The 23,539-nt window shown below is 41.9% G+C and overlaps 1 protein-coding gene across 1 annotated transcript in view; it reads right to left on the bottom strand.

The window, feature by feature from the left end:
• The window catches only part of LOC110572733 (zinc finger protein 660-like), a 33,856-nt gene that overhangs the window by 9,723 nt on the left and 594 nt on the right, over positions 1 to 23,539 (bottom strand). Inside the window, exons 2-6 of the mRNA XM_044911350.1 lie at positions 16,196 to 16,361; positions 9,439 to 9,647; positions 8,593 to 9,066; positions 8,257 to 8,424; positions 7,765 to 7,920 (exon numbers count right to left, since the gene is read on the bottom strand). Of these exons, the coding sequence (XP_044767285.1) occupies positions 7,765 to 7,920; positions 8,257 to 8,424; positions 8,593 to 9,066; positions 9,439 to 9,647; positions 16,196 to 16,361 (1,173 nt within the window). The remainder of the gene's footprint in view (positions 1 to 7,764; positions 7,921 to 8,256; positions 8,425 to 8,592; positions 9,067 to 9,438; positions 9,648 to 16,195; positions 16,362 to 23,539) is intronic.

Raw genomic sequence — 23,539 nt, 5'->3', positions numbered from 1 at the left:
TCTAGGTAGCATTGACATCTTCATAATATTTGTTCTTCCAATCCATGAGCATGGAACGTTTTTCCATTTCTTTGTGTCTTCCTCAATTTCTTTCATGAGTATTTTATAGTTTTTTTTTTTTTAAAGATTTTTTATTTATTTATTTGACAGAGAGAGACATAGCGAGAGCAGGAACACAAGCAGGGGGAGTGGGAGAGGGCGAAGCAGGCTTCCTGCTGAGCAGGGAGCCCGATGTGGGACTCGATCCCAGGACCCTGGGATCATGACCTGAGCCGAAGGCAGACGCTTAACGACTGAGCCACCCAGGCGCCCGAGTATTTTATAGTTTTCTGAGTACAGATTCTTGGCCTCTTTGGTTAGATTTATTCCTAGGTATCTTATGGTTTTGGGTGCAATTGTAAATGGATCGACTCCTTAATTTCTCTTTCTTTTGTCTTGTTGCTGTATAGGAATGCCACTGATTTCTGTGCATTGATTTTATATCCTGCCACTTTACTGAATTCCTGTATGAGTTCTAGCAGTTTTGGGGTGGAGTCTTTGGGGTTTTCCACATAAAGTATCATATCATCTGCAAAGAGTGAGAGTTTGACTTCTTTGCTGATTTGGATGCATTTTATTTCTTTTTGTTGTCTGATGCTGTGGCTAGGACTTCTAATACTGTGTTGAATAGCAGTGGTGATAGTGGACATCCCTGCCGTGTTCCTGACCTTAGGGAGAAAGCTCTTAGTTTTTCCTCATTGAGAATGATATTCGCTGTGGGTTTTTCATAGATGGCTTTTATGATATTGAGGTATGTGCCCTCTATCCCTATACTCTGAAGAGTTTTGATCAAGAAAGAATGCTGTACTTTGTCAAATGCTTTTTCTGCATCTATTGAGAGGATCATATGATTCTTGTTCTTTCTTTTGTTAAGGTATTTTATCACGTTGATTGATTTGTGGATGTTGAACCAACCTTGCAGCCCAGGGATATTTCCCACTTGGTCGTGGTGAATAATCCTTTTAATGTACTGTTGGATCCTATTGGCTAGTGTTTCGGTGAGAATTTTTGCATCCATGTTCATCAAGGATATTGGTCTGTAATTCTCCTTTATGATGGGGTCTTTGGTTTTGGGATCAAGATAATGGTGGCCTCATAAAACGAGTTTGGAAGTTTTCCTTCCATTTCTATTTTTTGGAACAGTTTCAGTAGAATAGGTATTAATTCGTCTTTAAATGTTTGGTAGAATTCCCCTGGGAAGCCATCTGGCCTGGGGCTTTTGTTTGTTGGGAGATTTTTGATGACTGCTTCAATTTCCTTAGTGGTTATAGGTCTATTCAGGTTTTCTATTTCTTTCTGGTTCAGTTTTGGTAGTTCATACATCTCTAGGAATGCATCCATTTCTTCCAGATTATCTAATTTGCTGGTATATAGTTGCTCATAATATGCTCTTATAATTGTTTGTATTTCTTTGGTGTTGGCTGTGATCTCTCCTCTTTCATTCATGATTTTATTTACTTGGGTCATTTCTTTTTTCTTTTTGATAAGTCTGGCCAGGGGTTTATCCATCTTATTAATTCTTTCAAAGAACCAGCTCCTAGTTTTGTTGATCTGTTCTACTGTTCTTTTGGTTTCTTTTTTTTTTTTTAAAGATTTTATTTATTTATTTGAGAGAGAGAATGAGAGCACGAGAGGGAAGAGGGTCAGAGGGAGAAGCAGACCCCCCAGCTGAGCAGGGAGCCCGATGCGGGACTCGATCCTGGGACTCCAGGATCATGACCTGAGCCGAAGGCAGTCGCTTAACCAACTGAGCCACCCAGGCGCCCCTGGTTTCTATTTCATTGATTTCTGCTCTGATCTTTATTATTTCTCTTCTCCTACTGCGTTTAGGCTTTATTTGCTGTTCTTTCTCCAGCTCCTTTAGGTGTAGGGTTAGGTTGTGTACTTGAGACCTTTCTTGTTTCTTGAGAAAGGCTTGTATTGCTATATACTTTCCTCTTAGGACTGCCTTTGCTGCATCCCAAAGATTTTGAATAGTTGTGTTTTCATTTTCATTGGTTTCCATGAATTTTTTAAATTCTTCTTTAATTTCCTGGTTGACCCATTCATTCTTTAGTAGGATGCTCTTTAGCCTCCATGTATTTGAGTTCTTTCTGACTTTCCTCTTGTGATTGAGTTCTAGTTTCAAAGCATTGTGGTCTGAAAATAGGCAGGGAATGATCCCAGTCTTTTGGTACTGGTTGAGACCTGATTTATGACCTAGGATGTGATCGATTCTGGAGAATGTTCCATGGGCACTAGAGAAGAATGGGTATTCTGTTGCTTTGGATGGAATGTTCTGAATATATCTGTGAAGTCCATTTGGTCCAGTGTGTCATTTAAAGTCTTTATTTCCTTGTTGATCTTTTGCTTAGACGATCTGTCCATTTCAGTGAGGGGGGTGTTAAAGTCCCCCACTATTATTGTATTGTTGTCGATGTGTTTCTTTGCTTTTGTTATTAATTGCCTTATATAATTGGCTGCTCCCATGTTAGGGGCATAGACATTTACAATTGTTAGATCTTGTTGTTGCATAGACCCTTTAAGTCGGATATTGTGTCCTTCCTCATCTCTTACTACAGTCTTTGGTTTAAAATCTAATTAGTCTGATATAAGGATTGCCACCCCAGCTTTCTTTTGGTGTCCATTAGCATGGTAAATGGTTTTCCACCCCCTCTCTTTCAATCTGAGGGTGTCTTTGGGTCTAAAATGAGTCTCTTGCAGACAGCATATTGATGGGTCTTGTTTTTTTATCCAACCTGATACCCTGTGTCTTTTGATTGGGGCATTTGGCCCATTTACATTCAGGGTAACTATTTTTTTTTTTTTAAGATTTTATTTCTTTATTTGACAGAGAGAGAGATAGCGAGAGCAGGAACACAAGCAGGGGGAGTGGGAGATGGAGAAGCAGGCTTCCCGCGGAGCAGGGAGCCCGATGTAGGGCTCGATCCCAGGACCCTGGGATCATGACCTGAGCCGAAGGCAGACGCTAAACGACTGAGCCACCCAGGCGCCCCAAGGGTAACTATTGAAAGATAGGAATTTAGTGCCATTGTATTGCCTGTAAGGTGACTGTTACTGTATATTGTCTGTGTTCCTTTCTGATCTACGTTACTTTTAGGCTCTCTCTTTGCTTAGAGGACCCCTTTCAAGATTTCTTGTAGGGCTGGTTTTGTGTTTGCAAATTCCTTTAGTTTTTGTTTGTCCTCGAAGCTTTTTATCTTTCCTTCTATTTTCAGTGATAGCCTAGCTGGATGTAGTATTCTTGGCTGCATATTTTTCTCATTTAGTGCTCTGAATATATCGTGCCAGTCCTTTCTGGCCTGCCAGGTCTCTGTGGATAGGTCTGTTGTCAATCTAATGTTTCTACCATTGTAGGTTACATATCTCTTCTCCTGAGCTGCTTTCAGGATTTTCTTTTTGTCTCTGAGACTCGTAAGTTTTACTATTAGATGTCAGGGTTTTGACCTATTTTTATTGATTTTGAGGGGGGTTCTCTCCTGGATTTTGATGCCTGTTTCCTTCCCCAAATTAGGGAAGTTCTCTGCTATAATTTGCTCCAATATACCTTCTGCCCCTCTCTCTCTTTCTTCTTCTTCTGGGATCCCAATTATTCTAATATTGTTTCATCTTATGGTATCACTTATCTTTCAAATTCTGCCCTTGTGATCCAGTAGTTGTTTATCTCTTTTTCTCAGCTTCTTTATTTTCCATCAATTTGTCTTCTATATCACTAATTCTCTCTTCTGCCTCATTTATCCTAGCAATTAGAGCCTCCATTTTTGATTGCACCTTATTAATAGCCTTTTTGATTTCGACTTGGTTAAATTTTAGTTCTTTTATTTCTCCAGAAGGAGTTTCTCTAATATCTTCCATGCTTTTTTCAAGCCCAGCTAGTATCTTTAAAATCATCATTCTGAACTCTAGTTCCGAAATGTCCGTATTGATTAGGTCCCTGGCAGTCGGTACTGCCTCTTGTTCTTTTTTTTGAGGTGAGTTTTTATGTTTTGTCATTTCGTCCAGAAGAGAATAGATGAATGAGAGAAGAAAATGCTAACAGGGTAACAACGACCCCAGAAAATATACACTAAACAAATCAGAAGAGACCTGAAACTGAGGGAAAAGAAAGGGAAAGAAAGAAAAAAAGAAAAAGGTAAACAAAGAAACAAACAAAAAACAAAAAGAACCAGAATATGATCAAATATGATCAGGCTGGTGCATAGATCAGTGTCACACACTAGATTTTGGGCATAGTTTGATCTCTTAGAAGAAAGTGCCTCCCAAAATTTTATTTTATTTTTTATTTTTTTATTTTTTAAAGATTTTTATTTATTTGACAGAGACACGGTGAGAGAGGGAGCACAAGCAGGGGGAGTGGGAGAGGGAGAATCAGGCTTCCCGCCGAGCAGGGAGCCCGATGTGGGACTCAATTCCAGGACTCTGGGATTATGACCTGAGCCGAAGGCAGACATTTAACGTCTGAGCCACCCAGGCGCCCCCCAAAATTTTAAAGAAAGAAAAACATATATGTACAAAAATAAGGGTAAATACAATGAAGGGATAGAATATGAGTGTAAAGATGAAAATTATAAAATATTTTATAAAAGGAATTGATAAGAAGTTGGTTGAAAAAAGAAAGAAGAGAATTGAAAAAAAAAGAAAGAAAAAAGGGAGAGAATGTGATCAGGCAGGAGACTAGAACAAAGCCATACACTAGAGATTTAGGGTATATTTTGGTCTGTTAGAAGAAACTGTATCCCAAAATTTTAAAGAGAGAACAACTTATATATATTTACCAAAAATAAGGTTAACTACTATGAAGGGATAGAATATCACTCTAAAAATGAAAAATAAAGATTTTTTTTTAAAAAAGGAATTGATAAGATGTTGGTTGAAAAAGGGAAAAAGAAAAATTAAAAAAAAAAGTTAAAAAAAAATTAACTTTGAAAGACTAAAGAATCATGGGAAAAAAAGCCATGAGTTCTATGTGCAGTATTCCCCTAGCTCTGGAGTTCTGCCGTTCTCACTGATGGTAAACTTGGTCTTGGCTGGCGGTTCTTGCTGATCTTCTGGGGGAGGGGCCCGTTGCCGTGGCTCCCAAATGTCTTTGCCGGAGGCGGAATTGCCCCGCCCTTGCCGGGTCCAGGCTAAGTCATCTGCTCGGGTTTGCTGTAGGAGCTTTTGTTCCCTGCAAACTTTCCATACAGCTTTGGAGGATGAGAGTGAAAATGGTGGCCTCCCAATCTCCACCCCGGAGGAGCCCAGAACTCGGGGCCCCACTCCTCAGTGCGCCCCCAGAGAAAAGCCGTCAGTCACTCCCGTCTCCCCGGTCTCCGGCCGCACTCCATGCTCACCCGGCCTGTGACCGAGGGTTTCTATCTCTGGCACCCGACCCCGTGTGGAGTCTCCAAACCCAGCAGATCCCTGCGGTGCTCTCCCGCGCCGCTCCTCCCGGGGGAAGAAGGGGAGTCTCCCTGGATCTGCTGCTTGTTGGGTCTCTGCTGCAAGAGCAGTGGCCCGACTGTGCCGCGGATCATGGTTTATGGCAACCCTGAGCTGAGAGCCCATGCCTCGGCTCCGTCTCTGCAGCCGGCTTCCGCACTCCAATACCTGGGAGCTCTGCTGCACTCAGGCACCCCGGGTCTTTCTGTGACCCCGAGGGTCCTGAGACCACACTATCCCGTGAGGGTTTCACTCCCCCGCTTAGCCACTGGAGCGACGTCCCTCAGCAGAGCTGACTTCTAAAATTTCTGATTTTGTGCTCTGTGGCTCTATCACTTGATGGTAGCGGCTGACGGAGGCCCCCTCCCCAGCCGTCTATCCTCCCGAATATCGCCTCGGGTTCACTTCTCCGCACATCCTACCTTCCGGAAAGTGGTCACTTTTCTGTTCAGAGAGTTGCTGCTATTCTTTTCTTCAATCTCCTGTTGAGTTCATAGGTGTTCAGAATGGTTTGAGCCCTATCTAGCTGAATTCCTGGGACCAGACGAAATTTAGGTCTCCTACTCCTCCACCATCTTGCTCCTCCTCCTCGTATATGTTCATTCTTAAGGAGAGCCTCAATCAGTGCTCTTTCCAAATTACTCTAATGAAAGCTACAAGATGGGGGCAGGGAGGACTGCTCATATCATCTCTCTATTCCTGAAATTTTCTTTTATTTCCTAACACTTTTCATATGCATAATATATTTGCCTCTGGGCACCTGGCTGGCTCAGTCAGTAAAGCATGTGACTCTTGATCTTGGGATTCTGAGTTCAAGGCCCATGTTGGGTGTAGAGATTACTTAATGAAATATTTTTTTAAAAAATTATACACACACACCTTCATGTAAATCAAGGCCACTGCAAGTTATGGGTCTCATGTAGGCATAACAAAGGGCATGTGGAAATATCAGGTGCGTATTCATGAATTGTGCTTCAGATGTTTAGAGGGAGAGTCTAAAGTTGCACTGCTGTGGTATTTTAATCACAGCCACATACATATCCAAGGAGCAGACTGTGGCGAGAATAACTCAAGTAAATGATGAGTACACATTCATAAAATTGTATGTTGTTTGGTTCCGTCATGGACAAAAATTGTTGCAGATACCTCTCTTGACAGCCTGAAGATGTACTGTTACTGTTTGTTACGAAGTACTGTAATGAAACTATAGACTTGATCTGATAGAAGAAAACAAACATGATTCATTTAGAGTTTTTAAAAAAATGATTAAATTTTATTACTTAAAACATAATATGATACATTCTGAGTAAAACAGCATCAGTGTAGTGGTTAAACGGGAATACTATACCTGTACACTGTATTCTGGTTGTTTTGATTAAGTTCTTCTGATAACTGCTCTTTAGTTCCTCAAAATAAGACTAACTGTTCACTCATCTTTGATATACAACCACTATTTTCATTAAAGGGAGAGGATGACCATCATTTCTCCATTATTTCTATCACATAAGCAATCCCTACTAACCTGTCATGAAAATTTCAGTCTCTCAATCTCAAAGCCTGCTGTTTCATGCTCCTCTGGCAGAGCAGTGGTTTCTGATAATCCGTGGCCCTCTGTTATACAGACAAATCTGTAGAAGGGATCCTGAACATATTATTTACATCATTCTTTTACATATATTCTCTGCCCAACCTGTGTACTCATTCAATTCCACAAAACACTGTATGTTAAAATTCAGTGTTCCTTCAGGATATATGGATGTGAATGATTCCCATTTAATAAAGTAGGCCCTTTATCTTACTGATCTGCTCCCAGAGACCATCATGGTAACACATGAAAAACATGTAATGAAGGTATAACATCAACAAATTCCAAACTTCAGATCAAAAGACATCAATAGTGAGTGATGTAGGCCTTTCAAGGAACCTCAAGTAATAGAAGTATTTTTAAAAGAAATGTTACATTCCTAAAGCTCTCCTTGCTCCACTGACACTCATCTCTGAGTCTTAAAATGATTTTGACTTTTACTTACTGTGAAGAATTTAACATCTGAGGTTGACTAATCTTGGACTAGTTCTCCCTAGTAAAAATTCTCTGATGTATATATAGCATATTGTGAAAAATGGTTAAATGATTTATGCCATTCATTACATTCCTAAGATTCCTCTTCAGCATGAATTCTTTGGTGAATCCTGAGGTCAGACCATTGTCTAAAGGCCTTGCCACAGTCCATACATTTGTATGGCTTCTTTCTAGGATGCGTTCCCTCATGATCCCAAAGGTGTGAACTTTGATAAAAGCCTTACCACACGTTTGTGTGGTTTCTCTCCAGGATGTATATTCTGATGTCTTATGAGGCTTGAATACTGCTTAAAGGCTTTGCCACACTCATTACACTTGTAAGGTTTCTCTCCAGTATGAATTCTCTGATGAATTGTAAGGTTTGAATTTTGACTAAAGGCCTTGCCACACACATTACATTTATATGGCTTCTCTCCAGTATGGGTTCTCTGATGTCGAGTAAGGCGTGAACACCAGTTAAAGGATTTGCCACACTCATTACATCTGTAAGGTTTCTCTCTTCCATGAATTCTCTGATGATCCCCCAAGCTTGAGCTTTGAATAAAAGCATTATCACGTATGCTAGATTCATAATGTTTCTTTTCACTATGTATTTTCTGATGTCTAGTAAGGTGTATAAGTTGTGTATATGTTTTATCACATTCATTACATTTATAAGGTTTCTCACCAGTATGTTTTTTTTTATGTTTAGTTAGGCTTGAACGCACAGTAAAGGCTTTGCCACATTCATTACATTTGTGAGGTTTCTCACCAGTATGAATTCTCTGATGTTCCACAAGACTTGAGCTTTGGATAAAAGCCTTACCACATTCATTACATTTGTATAGTTTTTCTCCAGAATGGATTTTCTGATGTTTCACAAGGCTTGAAATGTGGATAAAAGCCTTGGTGCACACAGTACATTTGTGTGGCTTCTCTCCAGGATGTACATTCTGATGCTTAGTGAGGTGTGAGCATTGCTTAAAAGCCTTGCCACACTCATTACATTTATAAGGTTTCTCACCAGTATGAATTCTTCGGTGAATCCTGAGGGTAGACCACTGCCTAAAAACCTTGCCACATTCAATACATTTGTATGGTTTCTCTCCAGTATGAATTCTCTTGTGATCCCAAAGATATGAACGTTTGGTAAAACCCTTACCACATTCATTACATTTGTAAGGTTTCTCTCCAGTATGAATTCTCTCATGACGCCAGAGATCTGAACATTTGATAAAAGCCTTACCACATTCATGACATTTGTATGGTTTTTCTCCAGTATGAATTCTCCAATGATTTGTAAGGTGGGAATTTTGATTAAAGACCTTGTCACAGATACTACATTTATACGGTTTCTCTCCCGTATGGATTCTCTGATGTCTTGTGAGGTTTGAGAACTGCTTAAAGGCTTTACCACACTCATTACATTTGTAAGGTCTCTGCTCAGAATGAATTCTCTGATGACTAGTAAGGACTGAATGATGGCTAAAAGTCTTTCCACACTCATTACATTTGTATGGTTTTTCTCTAATTTTTGTTTTCTGGTGCTGTGTGAACAATGAAGGAAACATAAAAACCCTTCCATATTTATTACAAAGGTTGGTTTTGACACTAGGAAGAAATCTTTGAAGTGGCAAAACTGAAGAACAAGTTTTGACAGACTTCTCAACTTGATCACATTCATTAATTTTCTCCTCAGTTTGAAGTCTCTGCAGTTCAACCAGATGTGACTGTAAGCTTAATCCAATTCTATTTTCAAAACATTTTGTATACTTTTTTATTTTTAACAAATTTTTTACTAATGACTTCCCTTGTTTAAAATTTTGATATGCACTTTTTCTTAAAGAAACACTCTGCTTTATTGGTAAATTAATCCAGAATTTGCTGTCTTGTTTATCTTTTCTACCAGGGAGATTTACAGTACCTGTCACAAGCACTCCTTTGGAATTTCTTTCTTCATATCCACACTTACTCTCAAATTCATACATATTTCCCCAAACTTTCCTGAAGTCAAAATCCTCAAGGCCATGGCTTTCATGTCTTCCCAAGACCACTGGTTGGCATAATTCTCTGTTATTAATTTCTTTCTTTGGTAGTAATTCCTTGATCATGAATCTAGCAGAGCTTTCTGAAAGATATAGAAAACCATAGTCTTCAGTAAGTAGAGTTGCAAAATGGATATTACACTAAAAGTAATACATTGAAGAGATAATAACTTCTCAACCAAAGTCTGCAAATGTTTAAGAATGCAAAGTGAATAGAATCCTTTAATAAAAGATGACATGTATTTCAAATTATTTTAAGGGAAACCTACTTTCTTTCTCTGTTTTTGTTTTTTGTTTTAAACGGGCAGAGGGAGAGATACAGAGAATCTTAAGCAGGCTCCACACCCAGCATGGAGCCCAATGTGGGGCTCAATCTCACAACCCCGAGATCATGACCTGAGCAAAAATCAAGAGTCAGACACTTAGCTAAGCCACCCAGGTACCCCTGTAAACCTGTTTTCAAACACCCTATGACCAAATCATTCATACTATGTAAATTTACGTAAGTTCTGAAAGAAAGGGTATTCTTTGACCACCACACCACAACACACACCAATTGGCAGTAGACAAATGGGTGTCTCATATCGAAAAGAAAACAGATATTGAGGGGTCTGGGTTGTACAGTTGGTTAAGTGTCTCTTAATTTGGGCTCAGGTCGTGATCTCAGGGTCGTGCGATCGAGCCCCACAAAGGGCTCAGCATGGAGACTGCTTGGGTTTCTCTCTCCCTCTCCCTTACCCCTACCCCCCTTTAAAAAAAAAAAAAGAAACATATTAAACAAATGCATATTTATGGCATAATTATTATATGCAAATAAATGCTGAAGCGCAGCTATATATGAAGTAATAAGATTTTTTTTGGACAAATAATCCATTTAAAAAATTAATGAGGGGCACCTGGCTGGCTCAGTCAGTAGAGCATGTGACATACCAGGGTTGTAAGTTTGAGCCCCATGTTGGGTGTAGAGATTACTTAAAAAAAAAATTTTTTTTTAATTAATAAGATAAATACATGGAAATTATGAATTGTAAAACTAAAGGGGTAATAGGAAAATCAAGAAGAATTTAATACAACATCATTGGAATAACAAAATATTCTGAATATCTACTCTAAAGGTATCTATACTCTATGCAGAATAGGCATTTTGGAACATTAACAATTGGTGAATTGCAGTCATATTCCAAACTAGATGCTAAAATCCATAATCTGTAAATGACAAGTTATTAAATGAAATTTTTTAACTAAACCGAGGTAAGTCCAACAGGTAAATAATAAGTAACCACAATTACACAAAATTATAGACTGTGGAATTCTGATGATTTCTCACTTAAGAACAAGAGAAAGGACTTATAGTCCAGAAAGAGCACACAAGATGAGAATTGGAAAATATGTTAAGAAAAGCTCCCACATATTCCTAGCAGTCTAAGTTACACACATGTCCACTGGCTTCTGAAATACCAGTTTTCAGATAGTATTATAAAGAACTGGGTAAAAGTAACAGCATGAAAATCACTGAGTATCATAAGTGCATCTCTCCACAAAAACAGCAAGTAAGTTGGCAAAAACTGTCAGAATCAACTTTATCGGAATTCTGGAAACTAAACAAAGGTTTACAGCAAACATGTAGATACTTAAGAAACAGGCAGCTGATCTCAGTTGAAGAGCTTCTGATATTTTAACTTCCCCTGGCCCAATCCCATTCTCTCCAGCATAGGGGCAGCCCATGTTCCTGGTATAGGTCTCCTGTACTGAGAGTGGCAGAAAAGACTTGATTCTCTAAGAACTGTGGCTTTTACTTTGACCTGCCTGGTGGCTCACTGAAAAACTGGCTCAAAAAGTTTTACCTTTACTTTGCTTATTAATTCAAGAGGTGCTATGGGGCTGGGGGGGGAGGGGGTGGGCAGGATTTGACAAGCATGTTTAAAGGCAAATGTATTACCAGATGACACTTGGGGCAAAAAGCAGACAAACTGAAAAGCCAGGGAATAAGGGCTGGGGAGTGAAATGCTTTGGGGAATAAGGACTTTGAAAGGCTGCCACACGTTCCTAGGAATCCAAGTCACGCACATGCTCAGGGCTGGATCAGTGCTCAGAAAACATATGAGGCAGCCCTATGCCTCACCTCCTGCTAACCTTCAGGCTCAGCAAAAGCAGAAAGTAAAGGCTAAGGCATCGCTGTAAATTGCCAAGCTGAGTTTCAGATATTCCCAAACATACAGAATCTATTTACAAAGACTAGGAGTTTTTTGCTTTTTGGTTTTTCTGATTCCAGGTGTTTGAGAAGTTCTGTGTTAAATCACTACCTGACCACTAAGCTAACCTGAGTGGCCACACATGACAAAGAATACAGACTTCACAAATCAACTCCAAAAAATTACTAAACAAAACAACAACTACAATAAGCAGCAACATCTAATGCTGGGATGAGGGTGTGGGTGGGGGAGAATGTGACTTCCAGAGTTGTCATAATATTCAAAATGTTTAGCTTTAAAGAAAAAAATTATGAGGCATGCAAACTAACAATGAGGTACAGCTCATATGCAGGAAAAAAAGCAATTTAACAAAAAATTTCCTGAGGAAGCCCAGATATTGGACTTTGCTAGATAAAGAATTTAAGTCACTATTTTAAATATGCAGAAAGAACTAAACCAAAACCATGTGCAATGAACCAAAGGAAACAATAAGAACAATATTTCCCAAAATAGAGAATCAACAAAGAGACAGAAATTATAAAAAGGAACCAAAAAAGAAATTCTGGAGCTGAAAAGTACAAAAACTAAAATGGAAAAGCCCTAAAAGAGTTTAACACCAAACTCAACAGGCAGAAGAAAGAACTAAGAAACCTGAAGATTAAGTCAACTGAGATTATCCAATCTTAGCAGGAGAAAGAAAAAAGAATGAAGAAAAATGAATGGAGAACAAGAGACCTGTGGGATACCTTCAAGTGTACCAACAAAGATAATGGGAATCCCAGAAAGGACAGAATGAAGTGGGCAGAAAAAAATATTTGAAATAATAAGGCAGAAAAATTCCCAAATTTGATGAAATACACAAACCTATGTATCCAAGGAGTTTGGCAAGCCCTGAGTGGGGTAAACTGAATGAAGCCCACAGTGAAACACTTCATAATCAAACTGTCAAGAGCCAAAGACACAGAATCCTGAAAGCAGCAACGGGCAGTTCCTTTGGTAAAAGATCCTCAATAAAACTACCTACTGATTTCACACCAGAAACCATATGGACAAGAAGGCAATGGGATGACATTTTCATAGTGCTAAAGAGAAGTAACAGTCTACTACGAATTCTATATACTTCAAAACTATCCTTCAAAATAGAGGATAATTTAAAACATTGCCAGAAAAAAACACAAAACCGGAGAGTCCCTTGCTAGTAGACCAGTCCAACAAAAATGGTAAAGGGAATGAATGTCTCAGGCTAAAATGAAGGAAGAGACAATTACTCGAATCCACATCAAGAAATAAGGAACAGGGCGCCTGGGTGGCTCAGTCGTTAAGCGTCTGCCTTCGGCTCAGGTCATGATCCCAGGGTCCTGGGATCGAGTCCCACATCGGGCTCCCTGCTCGGCAAGAAGCCTGCTTCTCCCTTTCCCACTCCCCCTGCTTGTGTTCCTGCTCTCGCTATTCTGTCAAATAAATAAATAAAATCTTTAAAAAAAAAAAAAAAGGAATAAGGAACAGTAATAAAGACAGTACATAGGTGTGTATAAGGTTAGTATTAATGTATTTTTGGTTTGTCATTCCTCTTTTTCCCCTATTGATTTAAAAAACAAAACTAATTTTAAATCTACGTTGATGCCCCAAAGACACAGATGTAGTGAAAAGAAGGGCCATATGCACCACAACGTTCACAGCAGCAATGTCTGCAATAGCCAAACTGGAAAGAGCTGAGATGCCCTTCAACAGATGAATGGATAAAGAAGATATGGTCCATATATACAATGGAATATTACTCAGCCATCAGAAAGAATGAATACCCAACTTTTACATCAACATGGATGGGACTGGAGGAGATTATGCTAAGTGAAATAAGTCAAGCAGAGAAAGTCAATTATCATATGGTTTCACTTATTTGTGGAACGTAAGGAATAGTCCGGAGGACCATAGGTGAAGGGAGGGAAAGATGAAGCGGGGGGGGGGGGGGAGGGGGGGGGGGGGGAAAAACCATGAGAGCAACTATGGACTCTGAGGAACAATCTGAGGGTTTTAGAGGGGAGGGGGGGTGGGGGGATGGGTTAGTCCAGTGATGGGTATTAAGGAGGGCACGTGCTGCATGGAGCACTGGGTGTTATATGAAAACAATGAATCGTGGATCACTACATCAAAAACTAATGATTTATTGTATGGTGACTAACATAACAAAATAAAAATAAATCTACGTTGATGGTACACAATATATAGAGATATAATTTTATGACAATAACAGGAGAGAAGGACAGGATATAGAGGAGCCAAGTTTTCATATAATACCTAGGACATATTGTGGGTTCAGGTCTAGGGCAATGCAATATAGTGAATCTAATGAATTTTTTCATTTTCCAGTGGCTGTACTATGAGACAAAATATACTTTAAAAATTTTTATGAGACAAAGGACAATATATACTTAAAAGGATAGCTCATTAAGGAATTACAAATATGAACATACACACAAGCGAACCCCAAAATATATGAAACATTTATAGAATTGAAGGGAGAAATAAAAATAGTTCTAGAATAGTGTTTGGAGACTTGCAGAACTCACTTTCAAAAATGGAGAGTACAGCTAGACAGAAGTTCAGTAAGGACACAGATGATTTTAGCCCGACTATAAACCAGTAAGTACTGACAGACATATATAGAGCACTGCACCCAGTAAGAGCAAAATACATTCTTCTCTACGTGCATGTGAAACATTCTCCCGGACAGACCATATATTAGTCCATGAAGCAAGTCTCAACATATTGAAAAAGAGTGAAATCATACAAATTATTTTCTCCACAAAAGAACAAAACTAGAAAATGAAGAACTGAAGGAAGACTGGAAAGCTCAAAAATACGTGAAAATTTTTAAACTCTCTTAAACCAATGGGTCAAAAAAGGTATCACAAGGGAAATTAGAAAATACTTTGAGAGAAAAGAAACAAAACCACAACATAGCAAAGCTTACAGCACAGTGTGGTGTGGACATGCTTATACCCCTGCTGAGAGAAAGCAGTGTTACTGGTGGATTGAGAGACCCACCCCACTCCCGGTTAGACATTCTCCAATGTGCGGCAAAAGCAGAACTGAAGAAACGGCTGGGGGGCCTGAAGAGGCAGAGAGCTCTTGGGCCCCAGATGCTAATGTTTTCCAACCCCAGAAGAAGGTCTCCCAAGTACACAGAATGGGATGGATCCTGGAAAAGGCCTGGTGCCAGGACTGGGGAGGCTTCAACTCTGACCCGTGTGGAATGGGAACAAGAATGGGACGAGGCTAAGGAAGAAAGAGGACCCCTTAAAACCAGCCTCCCAGTGCTCCTTAAGGTCAAGGGACCAAAGAAGTCATAGGGGCATGGGGCTCCTGGTGTAGAGCATGCAACTCCTGATCTCTGGGTTTAGGTTTGAGCCCCACACTGGGTGTAGAGATTACTTAAAAATCTTAAAAAAAAAAAAAAAAGGTCATAGGGGCATATAACAGAGGGCCACAGGTCATGATAAAGATTTTGCTTTGGTCTTTGCATGAGCTAGAGGTTGGGAGGATGCACTTCCACATGTCTGCAGAAGGGAGTGACAAGGGGAAGGGAAATAAACTTTCCTCTAAGAGCTAGTAAGAAGGAAAAACTCTCCCACTGGGAGAAAGTTGCCCAAACACTATTAACACTCCCTGCCCTTCTGAACTCTTGCCTGTCTTCCCACCCACTTGGCTTTTTCACTGTTTTAACCTTGCTCTCCACAGTCTGGGGCTCTTTCCCTTGCTCCAAAATAAAGATGATATTCAAGTCAGGAAGAGGGATTCCTGCTTATAAAAAGAAAGGAACATGATGTGCTGTGTCTTTTCCAGAATAAAATTCCAGCCCTTTGTTCAACTGAGGAGAGAGGATGTTACAGATGTGTCTAGAAAAAATTTTTCACAAACTTGTTCAGTCTCTCCTGAATGCTTAAGGGATATTTTTAAAGCATAGATATCTAGCTCTCTTCCAAGAACTACTGAGTCAAAAGTACAGGGATAAAAGTGGATCTAGAATCAGATATTTTTTAAAGTTTGCCATAACGGGGGTGCCTGGGTGGCTCAGATGGTTAAGTGTCTGCCTTCAGCTCAGGTCATGATCCCAGGGTCCTGGGATCGAGTCCCGCATCGGGCTCCCTGCTCAGCGGGGAGCCTGCTTCTCCCTCTGCCTCTCTCTCTCTCTCTCTCTGTGACTCTCATGAATAAATAAATAAAACATTTTAAAAAATAAATTAAAAAAAATAAAGTTTGCCATAAGGTTTTGTTGTTACTTAGCTTCTGGAAGCGTCACTAATCTAGGGTGGAGTGGGAAGATCATCTGAAGAAAGGGGGAGGTGAAGGTCTAGATGCTGCCTCATAAACTTTTTCATTTCAGAAGGTACAGGGCCTCAATCTCAGTCAAGCAGAGCAGGGGCTCCTAAGAGACTCACTGGGGCAGATCCCGACTTCTGGAGGAACATTATCCTCACCCAGGGAGACCAGGTTCCTGTAGTTCTCCACCATCACGTCCCTGTACAAGGCCCTCTGAGCAGGGTTCAGGCACTCCCACTCCTCCTGAGAGAATTCTATGGCCACATCCCTGAATGTCATGCGTCCCTGAAATGAAAAACACATTTCACCAAGGAACCTTGGGGAGAATTCTCATGTTCACACAATATGTGAGCAGGAAAGGGATGTCAGGATTGATTCAACTGAAATGAATGTTTGGACATCATTTTGAGCAAGAATAGATAACTGTGAGCAATTTATATATCCCTAATTTTGTTTTATTATGTTTTTCCATCAGAGGATATCAGATCTACTAAAACACTGTAGATTTCCCATTTTTGTGGAAAATAAAAGAACTATATAAATGAAAAATGTCCAACACACGGTTGTTTATGTGGACATGGTATATATTATGTTCTCCACACTAGTGACAGTTCTACACACCTAGAGGATCTAGAGCACAAGAGGCATCTTCAGGTGTGACAAATGATCTGCAAAAATAGAAATTACATGTTTCCATTTAAAGTCAGACATTTAACCATTATGGAGTTGATTAGCCAAATGGAGTTTATTCTACTAAAAAAAGAAACCCCAATTCATGAGGAGGAACTTTACTAATGTTGTACGTTAATTTAACAGATTAAGTAGGATACAGATTGATCACAGCAGATCTTGGAAGAAATACTGGATGATTAAAAATCATGGCAAACTGGACATTTAAAAACCTGTTATTGAGCAAGACCATTCCACCAAGCATTACAATCCATAGTGAGCACTGGCAGCATTTCCACCACAGGTGAGACTGAGGCCCGTGGGCTAGCCAGGCTCCTGCCAGTCAGCACTGCATGGTAAGCCTGAGGCCCGACTAGGTGGCGAGACACCCCTTCCCATTAGCAGTTGTACCAGGACCTCTATTTGCAAGACATTTCCCAGCCTATGTGAAGAGAAAACTTTACTGAAAGACAGAACAAAGACATCAAAGACTGACAAGCGTAATTCTTACTGGAAGATGTGGTGACATAAAGACCTCAGTGATTTAGAAATTCAAAGCAATTCAAATGCAGAAGAAACGTGGGACTTAAAAGGAAAAAAAAATCTCCATCATGTTGAGGAGAAATAATTTTGAGAAGAAAAAATGGAGAGCCTTGCCAAATGACACAGGAACCTGTTAATGTGTGTGTGTTACATGAAATTTTTCAATCAATGAAATAAATAGCTACGAGATATACACTAAAAAGCCAAATCAAAGAGATAATTTTAAACAAAGGAGTACTAAACGGAACACAGTACTTTGAGATTATGCTAGGTGAGGTCTTCCAAAGTAAGATCAGAAAGCAGAGGGCAAGAAGGATTTAGGTTTCACTGCAAAACACTGATAATATAAGAAAGACACAAGCCTGTATGTAAAGAATTAAACTACAAAATATAAGATTGCTCCTAAAAATATATCAAAGGAAAACAGCAAAATATGAAAAACCATGTTTTATTCCACAAAAATAATGAAAGTTACAAGTAGGTAGAAAATGGAAATACAAGGGATTGTCCTTTCCCCCGCAATTTTCAAAACACAAAGAGATTATGGTACCAAGTTTTGCTTACATGGGGCGGGGAAGCGGGGGAGGTGGGAATCTCACGTGTTGTTTTGGGACAGGGTACTTTGCAGCTTTAGGAGACCACATCGGACAGAATCTGTCCTTGTATAATGCACTGTCCTTAACCCGGTAATCACAGGTCAAGAGAAATCCTCAGACATCTGCAGAGAGGTCGGTCTGCTCATACACAGCCACTGTGGCATTCTTTGTATCAGTGAGAAATGGGAAAGTCCCACATGTCTTCACTAAGAGAATGCTCCAGTGAGGATTGAAGAGCAAGCTGTGTCTGTGTTTATTAACATGAAAACAACCTCTAGACATGCTGTGTACATTTTTTAAACTTGCAGAATAAAATTTTACAACAAACTTCATTGAGGAGTTTCTTCTAAAATTTTATAACAATGTGTAAATGCATTTTTACAAGGTTTGGACTGACTCTTGCCACAGAACTGACAACAGTGGTTCCCCACTGAGACACAAATGGGGGACGACACGACAGGGAGGGGCGTCCCCTTCTTATTACATCTTAGTGCCTAAGCTGCTGCTTTGTTAGGAGTTTAATCAGTCAATCAATACATCTATTCATACATGACTTACTCATGTGATTTTGGAAATAAAAGAGATATAATACTTAAAAATAATGGTGGAACCAGAATTTGGCTACAGCATCTCCGAGGGCAAAGAGTAAGTTCTATGCTACACATCTTGGCTACATTACGACCATTTTTACCTAAAACATCTGCTGCACAAGAGTTGCTACAGGAATGCCATGGTCAATGTGGGATAGATGTGCTGAGAATGATTTTTAAAACCTCTTACTCTTGGCTATTTAGGTTGATTCCATACTTTAAAGCCAATTATCGAGTAAAACATCCTATTGATACCTACTTCTGAACTTTATTCTAAATCATTAGTATTTTAGAACCAGAAATACCATGGTTCACTTGTTTAGCTCTGAATGCATTATAAAGTCAGGCAGAGCTGATTTCCTCTTATCGAGCTTGTTTTCCAGAATTTTCCAACTATTCTTACACATTAATACAGGACTCCCACAAGTAGCTTCTTTGATCCTGGCTACAGAGAGCTGACAGTGCATCCAGATGTGGCCCCTAAAACAATCCCTGCTGCCCAGCCATACTGACACCACGGGGCCCACCCACACCTGTCTCCAGTCCACGCCTGGTGTAAAGCCCATCAGGATGCACCCGGGTGGGGGGGGCGAAGGGGGGCTCCTCAAAGGCTCCACGTCACTGGGTCACCATGAGATGCAATCTAAGTGGAGAGGAGAGGGACTGAGGGAAGACCTGGGGGAATGTGGACAGACACGGCTCAGGCGGGACACTTTAGAGTCAGAGAAGATTAGCGAGTCCAGCAAGGGCACAGCAGGATTGAGAGACAGAAAATCAACCAAGAATATGACTTTACCTGACAAACAGCCATTCCTGACTCCCTCCTTTCCTCTTCCTCCTCCTCTAAGCTGCTTCTTCCTCAGACAAGATCAGTCTTGAGAATTCAATCCTAAGGATCAAGAATCTGCAGTTTAATGCTTAGAATCAATCTACGTCCCTCCTGCACCACAACCTCACACAGGGAGACCTCTCCGTGTGGAAACGACAGTCCTCTGCTGCCCACTGCCACAGCAGGGGGGCTCAGGGACAGTGAACTGCTCCAGACACCAACAAGTGAGTGTCCCCACCCCTTTCTTCACAACTGGCTCCCACCCTGGTGAAACTCCCCTCCCCCCCAACTGCAGCAGTGGGGACCTGGGCCGGACCCGACGTTCCCCTCCAGGTCACAGACCCGCCCTGATCACACCCACGCAGAGCAGGGCCCCCTCACCTCTCCCTCAGAAACAGAGGACCAGAGCCTTGGTGCTCAATGCTGGATACACATCAGAAGCACCTGGGACACTTCAACTGGTACTGAGGCTGGGCCCTATCCCCCCTTGACCACTGGAAGGGGACTCTCTGGGAGGGCCACAAGAGCTGTATCTGCAATCCAGTGTGAGGCTGGCTGCAGCACACTCACAGGAGGCCAGCCCAGCACACCTCCCACCTTCTGGCTCTGCTCGCCCCTGGGGCCCTGTTGTCACCAGGACCCAGACCTGGAAGGGGAAGGGGCAGAAGGGAACATGCAGGGCAGGCAAAAGGGACCAGAACTGAGGGTGAGGGAGTAGATGGAATGTTAAAGGGAGTGGTGGTGAGAGGACAGAAGCCAGAGAAGGCAGCCACTGAGGGGTGGTATCAGAACAAAGACCCAAGGAAAGAAGAGACTTTGCCACCTGCATGTGAGAGGCCAGAGACTTCTAGGCAGGACACGCATGTGAAGACCCTGGGGTAGTGGCATTTTGGGCTCCGGAAAGGGCAGGGAGGCCTGCATGGCTGGAGCCAGGTGAGTGGAGGAGAGGTGGAGGAGGTAAGATCAGAGAGTATTAAAGGAAGCAGATCAGAAAGTTCCAAAGCAGATTAGAATTCTTCAAGCTTTTCCCCTATACCTGAGAAGACTTTTGGAAACCATGTATTCCCTTATCCATTTTGAGTAAACATCTATTTGCGAGAGAGAGAATGAGAGACAGAGAGCATGAGAGGGAGGAGGGTCAGAGGGAGAAGCAGACTCCCCGCTGAGCAGGGAGCCCAATGTGGGACTCGATCCCGGGACTCCAGGATCATGACCCGAGCCGAAGGCAGTCAGTCGCTTAACCACCTGAGCCACCCAGGCGCCCAACACTTTTTTTTTTTTTTAAAGATTTTATTTATTTATTTGAGAGAGAGAGAATGAGAGAGAGCACATGAGAGGGGGGAGGGTCAGAGGCAGAAGCAGGCTCCCTGCCGAGCAGGGAGCCCGATGCGGGACTCGATCCCGGGACTCCGGGATCATGACCTGAGCCGAAGGCAGTCGCTTAACCAACTGAGCCACCCAGGCGCCCTTTTTTTTTTTTTTAAGATTTTTTTATTTATTTGAGTAAACATCTAATTTTTATTTCTTTTGTCCTAAGTTAAAACACTAATAAGTAATGGGTCTTGTATACTTTGCAAACATGCCAAGATGCCCAGCTAGGCTGCAGGAAATACAGGGTCGCCCTATATGCGGAGGCAGACTGCAGGGGACACTTTTGGAGGAGTTTGGGGGGTCACTGCTGGACATATTACGGTGAAGACGCCAGACTGTTGTCCCAGCAGAGATGTTGAGGCAGCTGGATAGAGGACCCTGGTTTCAGGGAAGAGGTCTGGAGGTCTGGGTGGAGCAGTGAAAGGAGACGTCAGTGTTCAAAGTCATGAGATGGAGTGACGTGGAAAGGCAGGAGGTGGAGACAGAAGAGAAGGGGTTCAGGGACTAAGCCTAGGGGTGCTCCCACAGAGACCAGGGAGTTAGGGGAAACAGGCACAGTAAATAGACACATGAACAGGGAGAAGAAAATTAAAACAGGTGACTGGAAGACAGATTTACTTTAAAAAAAGTAGTGTGATGTGGAAGCCAGAGAAAGTGCTTCCGGAAGAGGGAGCCCAGCTCGCTATAGCTAGGACCAGCGTGGTAAGAGCACACCAATTCCTGGACTGAGAAGTGGGGAGGTCCCCAGTGACTCAGACATGGAAAGTCTCAGCGGCATGGTGGATATGAAAGTGAGAACTGGGGGTGCCTGGGTGGTTCAGTCGGTTAAGTGTCTGCCTTTGGCTGAGGTCATGATCTCAGGGTCCTAGGATTGAGCCCCACATAATGCTCCCTGCTCAGTGGGGAGTCTGTTTCTCCCTCTCCTCCTGCCCTTCCCCCTGCCCATGCACTCTTCTCTCTCTCTCGAATAAATAAATAAAATCTTAAAAAAAACAAAAACAAAAACTGGAAGCAAGATCTAAAGCAGAGTATAAGCATGTGTTTAGTGTATTCTGCTCTGAAATGGAGCATAAGAAAGAGCACTTACCAGAGTGGGAAATGTAGCTAATAGAGGATGTTTTATTTTAAAGAGGCGAGAATGTGGTAAAAGGCTCTTTTTTTTGTGGATTCTTTTTAAGATGAGACATTACCATATGTATATGGTGAACAAAGTAACTGCCTAGAGGTAAGCTAAGAATTGATGAGCAGTGGCAGTGTGCAAAAGATCCTGAGACTGTTGTACTGTTCGACCTTACCGCCCCTCGCTGCTGTTCCCAGAGACCCACTTCCAGCAAGCCTGCCCCAGTGAAAACACCCACCACCTGGGCCCCAGTCCCCCACTGTCTCCCTTCTTGACTCAGACACTCCTGCAAGTTCCCATGGTGTTTGTTCTACAATCCCAGTGGATACCCCACATTATTAAAGGACAGAACCTCCTAATCACCTATACACTGCCGAAGAATCCCACACTGTGTTCCTAACATCAATCTTTCGTTTTGGCAGGAAGACACCCACCACCCCAGGATCCGATATGTTCCTTCTTGGAGACTATCTAAACTCAGATACCTCCATAATGTCATAAGAGTAATGTCTGACATGATGTACATACTCCAGCAAGACTCAGGTATCTACTAATGAAATGCACCAAAATGTCATTTGTAGCCCATAAAACACGTGTGATACTTTCTTTTTTTTTTTTTTTTTAAAGATTTTATTTATTTATTTGAGACAGAGAGAATGAGAGAGAGAGAGAGCACATGAGAGGGGGGAGGGTCAGAGGGAGAAGCAGACTCCCCGCCGAGCAGGGAGCCCGATGCGGGACTCGATCCCGGGACTCCAGGATCATGACCTGAGCCGAAGGCAGTCGCTTAACCAACTGAGCCACCCAGGCGCCCCGTGTGATACTTTCAATAATGCTTTGCTTGTAATAATGAGATCCCCGACCAAAACCACTACAGATTGCCACCCAAATGGTGACACTTTCCCTTCAACCCCTTATGGGTCCTAAGAGACCCCACAGAAGTCAACCACATACACACCAGATGGGGCTTCTTGGATCCACCCCTCAGGATTCAGGCACAAACTGCCCCACAGCTGTCAGTTTGGCTGCTGACAACTAGACAGCTCACTCCCTCCTTGTAAACTGACTCAGCTAAAGGGAGCAGTGGCCTCTTCATCACAGCACCTGGCTGGGCAGCCAGTGTCCAATGTCTGGTCAATGCAGGAAAGAGAAGCTTGTTCCTTCCCTCAAATTGGACCAACTCTGGAAAGTCACCCCACCTCCAGAGCTCTCTGCTGTAGCCCTACAGTGGAGTCTGGATTTTTGTCCTGAGGGCAACAGGAAGCCAATGAAGGGATTAAAGCCAGGGGATTCCTTCCTTGCTGTTTGTCCATCTGCTGTCACCCACTGCCCCCCTTTCTGTCCCAGCACCACCTCTGTCTGGCTGTCACGGCTCCAATTCTTCTACTCCTTCCCCCACAATCTCAGTCTGATGTATCTGCTCCTTGCTATCCCACTCCTATCACCAGTTAAGGTCTCTCTCGTCCAGTGTGCTACCCTTCACCTCTCTGGAGATACCTTTTAATCTAGATTTCTCTATTTTCTTCTCCCTCTACTTTTCTCTGGTTCACTCCACTCTTACTGTCTCTCCACATCCACCTGCTCTGCCCAGTTCTACCCTCTCTTCCTTCCTTTCTCTCACACGTAGTCTTTCTCATTCTCTGTCAGACTGTCTCTGCTTCGCCCCACACCCTCACACTCACAGGTATGGGATAAAAACGGTCTTTGCCTGGGAAGAACACTATTCCAGTAGGGCTTCAGGAATG

The sequence above is a fragment of the Neomonachus schauinslandi genome, chromosome 16, assembly GCF_002201575.2.
Source record: "Neomonachus schauinslandi chromosome 16, ASM220157v2, whole genome shotgun sequence".
Classification (NCBI taxonomy): domain Eukaryota; kingdom Metazoa; phylum Chordata; class Mammalia; order Carnivora; family Phocidae; genus Neomonachus; species Neomonachus schauinslandi.
Note: the sequence above shows the minus strand (reverse complement) of the source record. Positions and strands in the feature narration are given on the sequence as shown.